The sequence below is a fragment of the Ylistrum balloti genome, unplaced genomic scaffold (assembly GCF_031769215.1).
Source record: "Ylistrum balloti isolate Yb309-2 unplaced genomic scaffold, AGI_CSIRO_Ybal_v1 Utg370676, whole genome shotgun sequence".
Classification (NCBI taxonomy): domain Eukaryota; kingdom Metazoa; phylum Mollusca; class Bivalvia; order Pectinida; family Pectinidae; genus Ylistrum; species Ylistrum balloti.
The window spans coordinates 150,811-165,376 of record NW_026782408.1 but is presented as its reverse complement, the minus strand read 5'-3'; the positions used below and the strand labels follow the sequence as shown (position 1 = coordinate 165,376).

Here is a 14,566-nt window from a genome sequence, read left to right as displayed (position 1 = left end):
TCAGGCCACTCCAGTACTTGGGTCTTAAACCCAGGACCTCCAAACTGTATACAGGTGACCTAAACCATAGAACTGATGTGATCATTGGAGATCAGGTCACTCCAGTACTTGGGTCTTAAACCCAGGACCTCCAAACTGTATACAGGTAATTTAAACCATAGAACTGATGTGATAACTGGAGATCAGGCCACTCCAGTACTTGGGTCTTAAACCCAGGACCTCCAAACTGTATACAGGTAACTTAAACCATAGAACTGATGTGATAACTGGAGATCAGGCCACTCCAGTACTTGGGTCTTAAACCCAGGACCTCCAAACTGTATACAGGTAACTTAAACCATAGAACTGATGTGATAACTGGAGATCAGGCCACTCCAGTACTTGGGTCTTAAACCCAGGACCTCCAAACTGTATACAGGTAATTTAAACCATAGAACTGATGTGATAACTAGAGATCAGGCCACTCCAGTACTTGAGACTTAAACCCAGAACCTCCAAACTGTATACAGGTAACCTAAACCATAGAACTGATGTGATCACTGGTGATCAGGTCACTCCAGTACTTGAGTCTTTGGGACTTAAACCCTGGACCTCCAAACTGTATACAGGTGACCTAAACCATAGAACTGATGTGATCATTGGAGATCAGTTCACTCCAGTACTTGGGTCCTTGGGACTTACACCCAGGACCTCCAAACTGTATACAGGTGACCTAAACCATAGAACTGATGTGACCATTGGAGATCAGGTCGCTCCAGTACTTGGGTCTTAAACCCAGGACCTCCAAACTGTATACAGGTAACTTAAACCATAGAACTGATGTGATAACTGGTGATCAGGTCACTCCAGTACTTGGGACCTTGAATGGTTTGTGTACATCATTGCTATATAATTAATGTAGAATTTTTACTTTGTGAATGTTATGGTCTATTATGTAACAGGGTTATTTGCAGGCTACTACACAAAGGAAGAAATATTTTCCCCTGTAAATGTTGGCATTTCCAAAGTCCACTCTAATGATAAAATGCAGTGCCCGCCTAAAGCATATTACGTTCATTAGAAGACAGCTATTTGGCGACTTACATGCTGGAGTAAAAAATTTTCCTTGTTATGTCAAGATGTGTTTTTAGCTGTAGAAGTGTTTTCTGTGCAGGTGCCAATTCGATGTAGGAGAGAGGTGCCGACACAACATGTGTACGGCTAATGCCCCTATTACATGGCTATTTACCTGACAGACAAGCTTTTTGTCTGTAACAAACCTGCCCCCCTTATAACCATTCTCATACGGTATGTCAGATGGTTTCTTTGGCCAGATGTGGTAGGTTTGGAAACAGATGTTGTAAGGCTCAGCTCTCTCCTGGAGATATATGAAGAGGCAGACAGCAGAAGGGAGGGGGAGACAGAGGGGAAAAGGGAAAAAGAAAAAAGGAGTGGGCTTTTGAAGTTTTCTGTTTAAGCATTGTATTTGTTTGGAGATTTAGGGAGGAGGAAGACAGAATGGGGTTAGGGAGGGGAAGATTTGAAGACAGAGGGAGAGATCAGGGGGAGAAAGAGTGAAGAATATAGACCAGGAAGAAGTATTGGAGACAGAGGGAGGGGGTCAGGATAGGGGAGGTTTTGTGTTACTACACTACAATATGCTTGGAGACAGAGGGTGGAGGGAGGTTTTCTGTAATAAAGTATCTGTAGGAAAACCAGGCAGGGAGATTTTCTGTATTCAGTGTGGCTAATGTGACTTGTGTATGTGGTATCAGTCTTGTGTACCTGGGTAGGACACAATCAACACTGATCAGAACTCACACGGGCTGGACATTGAGTGACCACTATGACTGGGGATGAATACATAGGAGATGTCCTGGTAGGTTATTTATGTATTTGTTTACAAAAGCGTTGTGTACAATTGTTTGAGAACCAGAAATACACAAAATTGAAAATTTAGTGTTGTGATACAAAACAATCTGTAAGTAGCATACATTTCAACTATATTGAATTAGAGATCGTGCAAGGGGAAGTCATTTGTAAAACACCTATATATGAGTATGCTTAATTCAATACTGTATAATTTCAGTTGTAAAACACTTCTAGGTCTATCCCTCTGGTAAAAACAGTAACAAGTTTTTACCTCACTCAAGGTATCAACTTTACCAAATCCTTCATGGTTAATTCAGGTTGGTTTGGTTTCACGGAATTCCTAGATAACTTGACATGACAGCCTGGTAAATTGCCAGACCTTATTTTGTTAATGAAGAATGCTATCTGTTGAAAAACAATATACAGGTAATTTTTAACAGATAGCGTTAGAATCTGTCTGTCAGTATCAGGAGTATTGACTATATATTTATTGTTTCCTTAATGTGAATAGAAGGGGCTGGAAACACTTGGAATTGTGTCGTGATTACCTCTCAGGGGAGAGAAGTTGGGGTTGGGTAGGGGGGAGGGAGAGAGAAAGCATCTATGATAGATTTCATTATTTCATCCAATCTACTGTCCTGAAAGGTAATTACTGTCCCCCTAACATGGTTAGGAAAGAAAGTCATTATACAATGTAATTTCTGTCCTTTTTAACAGGAAATTATATACGAAAAGTGCTACATATGATCGGCTTTAACAGAATAATTAGAAAAATCTGTGACACATGATAGGTTGTTGGAAATGAAGTTTTTTTTTAAGAAGCAAATTATTCTGGATGTTAATGGAAAGAAAATTGATCTGATTAAGACAAGAGAAATTTAATGAAATGTCTCTGTACTTTGCTCCACCAAAAAAGTCTGCTTCTTATATAGGCAAATTAAGCCTGTTGATTTGGACTTACGAGAGTACATTAATTTAATACGGGTTACACAGTACAATGAATTCATTATTGTACAGCTTTGGCTAAATTGTATTTTTTCAAACTCTAACTAGATTTTGATGGCAAATAACTAGAAATTTCATTTGATTCATATCATGATCAGGGGTAATAGTGCAGTCAGTAGAATTTTGGTGTACACAACCTCAAGTAAGGAATACCCAGGGTGGTTCATGTTTCTTCGAAATCTGAGAAAAAAACAGAACGATCTGTACTGTTGTGGTTGTGCTCTTAGCTTTACCCCAATTTCATTGGATGTCATATGGTGGACCTCCAGTATGTTGTTCAGAGTGGTAGCTACCTGCCACTACAAGGAGGCCCAGCCTCAAAATGACCTGGCTGTTGATGGGGTGATAAACACATCATCATACTAAAACATCAGAGTCACCGTTGTATAGGCACACAAGAGGTCACCAGATCACCTCAGTATACACTAGAAGTCACCAGGTCATATCAGTATACACTAAAGGTCACCAGATCATCTAAGTATTCACTAGAGGTCACCAGGTCATCTCAGAATGCACTCGAGGTCACCAGGTCATTTCAGTATACACTGAAGGTCACCAGATCATCTAGGGGTGCAGTAGAAGTCACCAGGTCGTCTCAGTATGCACAAGAGGTTACCAGGTCATCTAAGTATTCACTAGAGGTCAATAGGTCATCTCAGAATGCACTCAAGGTCACCAGGTCATTTCAATATACACTAGACGTTACCAGATCATCTAAGTATTCACTAGAGGTCACCAGGTCATCTCAGAATGCACTCGAGGTCACCAGGTCATTTCAGTATACACTAAAGGTCACCAGATCATCTAGGTATGCAGTAGAAGTCACCAGGTCGTCTCAGTATGCACAAGAGGTTACCAGGTCATCTAAGTACTCACTAGAGGTCACCAGGTCATCTCAGAATGCACACAAGGTCACCAGGTCATTTCAATATACACTAGAGGCTACCAGGTCATCTAAGTATTCACTAGAGGTCACCAGGTCATTTCAGTATACACTAAAGGACACCAGATCATCTAGGTATGCACTCAAAGTCACCAGGTCGTCTCAGTATGCACAAGAGGTTACCAGGTCATCTAAGTATTCACTAGAGGTCACTAGGTCATCTCAGAATGCACTCAAGATCACCAGTTCATTTCAGTATACACTAGAGGTTACCAGGTCATCTAAGTATTCACTAGAGGTCACCAGGTCATCTCAGAATGCACTCAAGGTCACCAGGTCATTTCAGTATACCCGAAAGGTCACCAGGTCGTCTCAGTATAGCCTTTCCTGTTACTGTGAGGACAGCTCTTCATGTTGTGGTACACGGAGTGATGATGAGAGCCATACAGAAATGCTGGAGAATATTGGGGTCAGTTTTATTGGTACTTCTCTGATGGCTGTTGTCTTCCAGTTCCATGTACCGGATGATATGGCACTTTAACTCGATTGGTAGAATGGTTGACAGAGAAGATTGAGGTTACAGGTTAAATTCCTGGTAAAAGTACAGTAAACTTTGTTTCCTTTCCTTACTGTTTTATTGGTGAACATTTTAATACCCTTGTTTATGCGCCCAATCATATCATTTTCTAACAAGATTTGCTTCACAAGTTCACAAGTCATTTCTGGTCTGTATTTGGTATTAGGGCATGTCATTGAGTATTTAAACTCATCAGTGACCTCCTTTTCAGTTCCCTAAGATTTCTGTACTGATGGTCTCTGTGGAGGTGGTATTGACAACTTCTGCTGATTTATTAAACAATGAGTCTTTACATGCATGGGAACAGAGCATTCATATCTCACGGACATCTTCTCGTTAAAATATGAATGCCATATGTCTTGGATATTTCAGTTCAGTAGCAGTGTTTTCACGTGGAAAAATACATACCGTGTAAGGGTGTAGAAGTATTTTGTAGTTGTCATGGTGTTTTCTCTAATTACAAGTACTATTAAATATAAATACAAGTAGAAAATGTCTGTTCCTCTTGTTTTAGATGTGACAGGGTCAGATTATATATGATTACTGAGTTCTAGGACTTTTAGAGGCCACCAGGTAGAGTTGTAGTATAGAGAAAACAAAAACAAAAACAACAAAACAAAAAAAAAAACAAGAAAATACCAACATGTCAACATAATCATAATCCAAACTTATATTCAATAAAACTAGGGCAAAATATGAACAGAAGAAAGATTCACATGGAGACTTCTGAAAAAGTACAAAGATAATAAGACCAGGTGTTCTGGAAGAGTAAGTGTCCTCCGCTTCATTGAAGACACCCATCATGTAAATCCAAGTAATATATCTTCTCAAATGAGAATGTGGTTTACAGCAATGGAACCAACAGGCAAACTAATGAGTATCATGCAAACGCAGGCAGCTTGATATCGAACAAAGAAATATGAGTCAGTATGGAGGAAGACAAGGGACTTTCAGGATATCTCTGAGGTCACAGAGATGAGAGAAAGTTGATGGAGATAATGATGTGACATGGTGATTTCCCCGGGATACAATAATGGAGAAACTAATGTGAAACATGCAGCACTACTGGTGTTATCTGTATCAGAAATCAGTCATGCTCGGTGGCTTTATGGCTAAATGAATGATGATACTCTCTCATAAAACAGCGATAACTTGTAGTAGTCCCGTTACACTAGCAAATGTATGTATACTTCACATAGCAGTCACTAGTGAGACCCACAGACTGACTGAACACATAATGTACTTGGTGCCTTCTATACCAATATCACATATTTACTTCATTTACAAAAGAATAAGGCATGGTAATAATTCCCTAATCTTTTATATTGTCGCCTTCATTTACCTGAATTCACAGGCTGATAGTAGCTTAATTTTGCAATTCCTTCATAATCTTCAAAGTCGGACACAGCACATTTGTGTTTCAATACCGTCAGATCTTACCTGTCTGTGTGGAGTTATTTGGCCCAATAAGGTCACCATTTTGTTGTGTAGTGTTTTTCCCTATATTATTGACCTTTCCTGTCTCTGTGGAGTTATTCGGCCCAGTAAGGTCACCATTTTCTTGTGTAGTGTTTTCTCTATATCATTGACCTTTCCTCTCTGTGGAGTTATTTGGCTCAGTAAGGTCACCATTTTGTTGTGTAGTGTTTTTTCCCTATATATGTGACCTTTCCTGTCTCTGTGGAGTTATTTGGCCCAGTAAGTTCACCATTTTGTTGTGTAGTGTTTTTTCCCTATATACCTGACCTTTCTTGTCTCTGTGGAGTTATTTGGCCCAGTAAGGTCACCATTTTGTTGTGTAGTGTTTTTCCCTATATTATTGACCTTTCCTGTCTCTGTGGAGTTATTCAGCCCAGTAAGGTCACCATTTTGTTGTGTAGTGTTTTTCCCTATATTATTGACCTTTCCTGTCTCTGTGGAGTTATTCGTCCCAGTAAGGTCACCATTTTGTTGTGTAGTGTTTTTCCCTATATTATTGACCTTTCCTGTCTCTGTGGAGTTATTCGTCCCAGAAAGGTCACCATTTTGTTGTGTAGTGTTTTTCCCTATATCATTGACCTTTCTTGTCTCTGTGGAGTTATTCGTCCCAGTAAGGTCACCATTTTCTGGTGTAGTGTTTTTTCCCCATATCACTGACCTTTCCTCTCTGTGGAGTTATTCAGCCCAGTAATGTGCCAGACTTAAGTAATTGATGAGTCAGTACCTCATTTTATCAATCCTTCCTGCCATCTTAACTAATTAGCTGTGGAGAATGGTTTTTGTTACTTACAGCCTCATTGGTGTACCTAGCTGCTGTTCTTATATTATGTATTACCAAAATACATTAGTGTATAAAACCCCATGATCAGACCTGTAGTGTTGTAATCATCATCCTCATGATATCATATTTCTTGGAAACTTCTCAACAGATAAGGTCCATAGAAAAGAAGTTTCTATAACACAACCAGTAAAACGTTTAAGTGTGATGTGCTGATGATCGTTTATGTAGTCGCCTTCATCAGACAAATGACCAGTGGGAAATGTACTAACACTGATGTACGTATTGTACGTGATGACCTGGTATGGAATCAAATATTGATATAACCGACCTAGAAAAAATGTTCCAAAGATAAAAAAAGGTTTAGCAAGTTTAACACCTTCTCTTATCAACGCAGGCATTGGTCGAGATTAAAAGGTCAAAAGTCATGTTTGAAAACTTGTGTAAATTAATTGAAAAATGATACTTATACATTAGAAAGGATAAATTTAGTATTTAGAATTTAACAGTGAGTTTGTTTTAGTTTCCAGTAATTCTGTTAAGCCTTTACCAGCTCTTTTCCCATAGCGGGACTCTCAAATTACGTAATCATATAAGCATTGTGAGTTGTGAGGCTTATTGTGATCATCAGGGGTATTGAAGATTGAAAGTGTTGCTGAGGTAATCATAAGTTGGATGTGAACTTTGAAGAAATTTTTTCTCTCCTGGTCTGTTTTTATTGACTAAGAAAAACCTATGAGCTGAAAAGGCTTCTCTAAATTATATTATTTTGCTTCAGGCTTTACTGCAAGAAATTGTCTTGTTTCAGGCTTTACCATGCACTTCATGTTGTCTAAGGCTTTACTCTGTACATCATGTTGTTTAAAGCTTTACTATGTACATCATGTTGTTTAAAGCTTTACTATGTACATCATGTTGTTTAAAGCTTTACTATGTACATCATGTTGTTTAAAGCTTTACTATGTACATCATGTTGTTTAAGGCTTTGATAGCTACAGTAAATTGTGATAAATTCTGTTGTTGCAAAATTTACTACAGTGAATTCTGTTGTTGCAAACTTTACTACAGTGAATTCTGTTGTTACAAACTTTACTACAGTGAATTCTGTTGTTGCAAACTTTACTACAGTGAATTCTGTTGTTGCAAACTTTACTACAGTGAATTCTGTTGTTGCAAACTTTACTACAGTGAATTCTGTTGTTGCAAACTTTACTACAGTGAATTCTGTTGTTGCAAACTTTACTACAGTGAATTCTGTTGTTGCAAACTTTACTACAGTGAATTCTGTTTTTGCAAACTTTACTACAGTGAATTCTGTTGTTGCAAACTTTACTACAGTGAATTCTGTTGTTGCAAACTTTACTACAGTGAATTCTGTTGTTGCAAACTTTACTACAGTGAATTCTGTTGTTGCAAACTTTACTACAGTGAATTCTGTTGTTACAAAATTTACTACAGTGAATTCTGTTGTTGCAAACTTTACTACAGTGAATTCTGTTGTTGCAAACTTTACTACAGTGAATTCTGTTGTTACAAACTTTACTACAGTGAATTCTGTTGTTACAAACTTTACTACAGTGAATTCTGTTGTTACAAACTTTACTACAGTGAATTCTGTTGTTGCAAACTTTACTACAGTGAATTCTGTTGTTACAAACTTTACTACAGTGAATTCTGTTGTTGCAAACTTTACTACAGTGAATTCTGTTGTTGCAAAATTTACTACAGTGAATTCTGTTGTTGCAAACTTTACTACAGTGAATTCTGTTGTTGCAAACTTTACTACAGTGAATTCTGTTGTTGCAAACTTTACTACAGTAAATAATGTTGTTACAAACTTTACTACCGTAAATTCTGTTGTTGCAAACTTTACTACAGTAAATAATGTTGTTGCAGTCTTAACTGCTATGAATTGTGTTGTTTCAGGCTTTACTACAAGCCCATGACGTGGTGGCTCATGAGGTGTACGGAGAAGATGCCGTCCGAGTCACACCCCCACCAATGCAGCCTTACCTTAATGGGGACAGCCAGCCTGACAGTCCAGATACAGACGTGGAGCCCCCCAATGTCACACGGGTCCGCCTTGTACAGTTCCAGAAAAACACTGAAGAACCTATGGTAGGTTAATCACTACAATCATTGTCTTGGTCTAGGATTCATTGGTGTAAATATATTTTACCGAGGTGAAAATTTCTTGTACCCAGGTGTAAATATCTTGTATCCAGGTGTAACTATCTTGTACCCAGGTGTAAATATCTTGTATCCAGGTGTAAGTATCTAGTACCCAGGTGTAAATATCTTGTACCCAGGTGTAAATATCTAGTACCCAGGTGTAAATATCTTATATCCAGGTGTAAATATCTTGTACCCAGGTGTAAATATCCTGTATCCAGGTGTAAATATCTAGTACCCAGGTGTAAATATCTAAGATCCAATGGTGTAAATATCTTGTACCCAGGTGTAAATATCTTGTATCCAGGTGTAAATATCTAGTGCCCAGGTGTAAATATCTAGTACCCAGGTGTAAATATCTTGTACCCAGGTGTAAATATCTTGTATCCAGGTGTAAATATTTGGTACCCAGGTGTAAATATATTGTATACAGGTGTAAATATCTTGTACCCAGGTGTAAATATCTTGTACTCAGGTGTTAATATATTGTACCCAGGTGTTAATATCTAGAATACATGTGTAAATATGTAGGATCCAGGTGTTAATATCTTGTATCCAGGTGTTAATATCTTGTACCCAGGTGTAAATATCTTGTACTCAGGTGTTAATATCTAGTACCCAGGTGTTAATATCTAGGATCCAGGTGTTAATATCTTGTACTCAGGTGTAAATATCTTGTACCCAGGTGTAAATATCTTGTACTCAGGTGTTAATATATTGTACCCAGGTGTTAATATCTAGAATACATGTGTAAATATGTAGGATCCAGGTGTTAATATCTTGTATCCAGGTGTTAATATCTTGTACCCATGTGTAAATATCTTGTACTCAGGTGTTAATATCTTGTACCCAGGTGTAAATATCTTGTACTCAGGTGTTAATATCTAGTACCCAGGTGTTAATATCTAGGATCCAGGTGTTAATATCTTGTACTCAGGTGTAAATATCTTGTACCCAGGTGTTAATATGTGGGATCCAGATGTAAATATCGAGGATCCAGGTTCTAAGACCCAGTTGAGTAATGCATAATATCAACTCATAAACTGCAGTACTACTTTATCAGAATTTTGTTGAAATGACTTTTAATGGGATTTCAATCCTAATAGCTAAATCTTTTTAATTTTCATAAATAGAATCCATATTTCAGTCACTATTGACAGGATTCTCTTAAAATACTTTAATATGAAATTTAATCCCACAAAACATATTTAGTCAATTGAAAAAGTTAGTGGCTTAACGTAATGGATTTTCAACAGTTCTGACATTTTGAGAGTGCACCTTCTTTGGTTGATGATCTAGTTTTCAGTTTCGAATTTAGCCTGATGCAAAAAGAAAGGTAGGACTTGAAAGGCGCACAAGTGCATGTGATTTTCACAATATACATACTGGTCGATTTGCTATGGTGAAATAACATAAACCGTCTACACTGAAGTAGAGATAATGCTGCTTTATGTACTTTTTATGATTGAACAGCCCGTCAACATAGCAAAGGTCGTTTAGAGTGGTTAAAAAGTAGGCAGCAATATGGTTACCGACAAATGAAGATCATTTCAGAAAAGACAGTTCCAATAAGAGAAATATATAACATCTGGGTAAGGTCCCAAGAGGCTTGGCATTCTTACAGGAGGACGTAGTTAAAAGGGATTCAATATATCACAGTCTGTCAATATTTGACATAAAGTTTAAATAGAAGTAGTGAAAGAAGACATTTCTGTTCATTGTGGACTCAAGTATTGCCTTTTTATGAATATTTATTGAAATTGTCTTAACAGCTAAATATTTAAGGGGACTGTTTTACCGGTGGAATATCTATAGAGACTTTTTGACCTGAAGAATATTTATGGGGAGTATTTACCAGCTGCATATTTATAGGGACTATTTAACAATTTGAATATTTATAGGGACTGTTTAACAATTTGAATATTTATGGAGACTATTTAACAATTTGAATATTTATAGGGACTGTTTTACAATTTGAATATTTATTGGGACTATTTAACAATTTGAATATTTATAGGGACTGTTTAACAATTTGAATATTTATAGGGACTGTTTAACAATTTGAATATTTATGGAGACTATTTAACAATTTGAATATTTATAGGGACTATTTAACAATTTGAATATTTATAGGGACTATTTAACAATTTGAATATTTATGGGGACTATTTAACAATTTGAATATTTATAGGGACTGTTTAACAATTTGAATATTTATAGGGACTGTTTAACAATTTGAATATTTATGGAGACTATTTAACAATTTGAATATTTATAGGGACTGTTTAACAATTTGAATATTTATGGAGACTATTTAACAATTTGAATATTTATAGGGACTGTTTAACAATTTGAATATTTATAGGGACTATTTAACAATTTGAATATTTATAGGGACTGTTTAACAATTTGAATATTTATGGAGACTATTTAACAATTTGAATATTTATAGGGACTGTTTAACAATTTGAATATTTATAGGGACTATTTAACAATTTGAATATTTATAGGGACTGTTTAACAATTTGAATATTTATGGAGACTATTTAACAATTTGAATATTTATAGGGACTGTTTAACAATTTGAATATTTATGGAGACTATTTAACAATTTGAATATTTATAGGGACTGTTTAACAATTTGAATATTTATGGAGACTATTTAACAATTTGAATATTTATAGGGACTATTTAACAATTTGAATATTTATAGGGACTGTTTAACAATTTGAATATTTATAGGGACTGTTTAACAATTTGAATATTTATGGAGACTATTTAACAATTTGAATATTTATAGGGACTGTTTAACAATTTGAATATTTATGGAGACTATTTAACAATTTGAATATTTATAGGGACTGTTTAACAATTTGAATATTTATAGGGACTATTTAACAATTTGAATAGTTATAGGGACTGTTTAACAATTTGAATATTTATGGAGACTATTTAACAATTTGAATATTTATAGGGACTGTTTAACAATTTGAATATTTATAGGGACTATTTAACAATTTGAATATTTATAGGGACTGTTTAACAATTTGAATATTTATGGAGACTATTTAACAATTTGAATATTTATAGGGACTGTTTAACAATTTGAATATTTATGGAGACTATTTAACAATTTGAATATTTATAGGGACTGTTTAACAATTTGAATATTTATGGAGACTATTTAACAATTTGAATATTTATAGGGACTGTTTTACAATTTGAATATTTATGGGGACTGTTTTATAATTTGAATATTTATGGGGACTGTTTTATAATTTGAATATTTATGGAGACTGTTTTACAATTTGAATATTTATGGGGACTGTTTTATGATTTGAATATTTATGGGGACTGTTTTACCAGTGGAATATCTATAGAGACTTTTTGACCTGAAGAATATTTATGGGGACTGTTTTATAATTTGAATAGTTATAGGGACTGTTTAACAATTTGAATATTTATGAGGACTGTTTAACAATTTGAATATTTATGGGGACTGTTTTACAATTTGAATATTTATGGGGACTGTTTTACAATTTGAATATTTATGGGGACTATTCAACAATTTGAATATTTATAGGGACTGTTTTATAATTTGAATATTTATGGGGACTGTTTTACAATTTGAATATTTATGGAGACTGTTTTACAATTTGAATATTTATGGGGACTATTCAATAGTTTGAATATTTATAGGGACTGTTTTATAATTTGAATATTTATGGGGACTGTTTTACAATTTGAATATTTATGGAGACTGTTTTACAATTTGAATATTTATGGAGACTGTTTTACAATTTGAATATTTATGGGGACTGTTTTACCAGTGGAATATCTATAGAGACTTTTTGACCTGAAGAATATTTATGGGGAGTGTTTACCAGTTTGAATATTTATAGGGAGTTTTTTACTGTTTGAATATTTATTGCGACTCTTTCACTATTTGAACATTAATGGGGACTGTTATCTGCAGGCGGAAACAATTTGGAATGATAGATAAGGGGTGCTTACTGTGATATATATGTTTGTACAAAGCTTAAGTTTTAAGGTTTTTTTCCAAAACTAGTTATATTGTAGACACTTAATTTCAGAGTAATTAGAAAATCCACTGATAAAACAGTCCTGATATTTAATCATTTGTGAACATGCAGGTTTGTTGATAAACGGTACCAACAAAATCAACACCGTGGACATCAATGACTTTACAGTGTTTAGATTGATTACTTTTTTATGAGATGTAAGATATGCAATTTGATTTCAGATGAGGTTTAACATCTTTGGTTCTATTCATAACTTCGTCGAGAACACACAAGATATATATCCATGTACAAAGTCTGTTCAATGTGTCTTTTATTTAGATTAGGGTTGATCCAGATGTGTCAGATTGAAGATTTAGCTTTCATTAACCATAGTTCATAAAATAAGGAGTCAGAATGGAAATCCCTGAGTATTCCTGCCATTTTCATGATAAAACTGTCTTTGCATTAAAATGGAATATTAAGATAATAGGTGATATGCGGTACTGTCTGAACCTGACATCTGGTGATATGCCCACCCATGTTTATTGCAGTTCTGCAGGTATTTTAACAAATGCTTCTTCACTGTCTTGTCATACTACCAACAAATGTAATTACATTACCTCCTATACACCCAACAAATGTAATTACATCATCATGCAATAAGCCCACCCATACTACCAACAAATGTAATTACATTACCTCCCATACACCCAACAAATGTAATTACATTATCCTGAAATAAGTCCACCCATACTACCAACAAATGTTACGTTAATTTTGTTGAAATTTTTCAAGATTTTGCTTTCTTGTTGAAAAGTCATCAGTTGAATTTGTACTCAGGGGTGCTTTATATTGTAAATATTATTGAACAGGGGATCACGCTGAAGCTGAATGACCAGGGACAGTGTCTTGTAGCGCGGATCATGCACGGCGGAATGATCCACCGACAGGGTAAGTATTATGACAGTAGCGCAAGTATCTTCCATCTCAGTCGTAGTCTAACTGGTGTCAGATCATTAATTTACATGAAAGTTTTACTCTCATTGATTTTGTGGATTCTCTTCTCCACAAATTCAGAAAGTAATTAGAGATATTGACAGGTATTAGCAGAACTTGTGAGCAATATTTCTCAACGTATTGAAACGTCAGCGATAATGCATTTTATTGAAAAGGCACACATTTTTCTCCCTTTGATTTGATATTACAGTAATGTAGATATAGAAGGTGATATTTGATAGACCATTGATTCTATTTCGGGCTGTCCGGCGGACTAGAGCAAGCAGACATGTGATATTATCAGAAAATGTAACGGTGTAAATCATCTTGTAACGTGTTATGTATATATAACAGGGTTACTTGTACCTCAGGGCATTCTCTCCACTTCTTATTGACGCCAAAGCCAAACTGTACATGAAAAACTCGGTCTCCTGGACAATATCCATCAAGAAAATCACATCCGTGGTCCCAATACCATTGTACCATTATGAACAGCTGTGAAATGTTTTGTACCATTAGGGATTTAGTAGTTGTAGCATATTCTGTTTTTTTGTATCCTCTTCAAGAATTTATTATGGTACATGAAACACTGCACAAACATTTTGTTGTAATAAATCCAAAAGAGTTCTAGGATTTTCACAAAACTTTGAATGAGTGATAATGGATAATAGTCAGAATTTTTGCCATAAATCCAAATTTTATTTATTTGATTGTCGATGTACAGTTGGAGGTCTTAAGGACATTTTTGTTATTTTCCATTCATTAGCCTGTATATGTCATTTAAATGATGGAATGGACAACCC

General features: G+C 35.5%; 1 protein-coding gene across 3 annotated transcripts in view; it reads left to right on the top strand.

Annotated features, from left to right (window-relative positions):
- Positions 1–14,566, top strand: part of LOC132557470 (peripheral plasma membrane protein CASK-like) — a 261,926-nt gene that overhangs the window by 229,552 nt on the left and 17,808 nt on the right. For all 3 annotated transcript variants that reach the window (XM_060221959.1, XM_060221960.1, XM_060221958.1), the window contains exons 14-15: positions 8,500–8,691; positions 13,640–13,718. In XM_060221959.1, the coding sequence (XP_060077942.1) occupies positions 8,500–8,691; positions 13,640–13,718 (271 nt within the window). The remainder of the gene's footprint in view (positions 1–8,499; positions 8,692–13,639; positions 13,719–14,566) is intronic.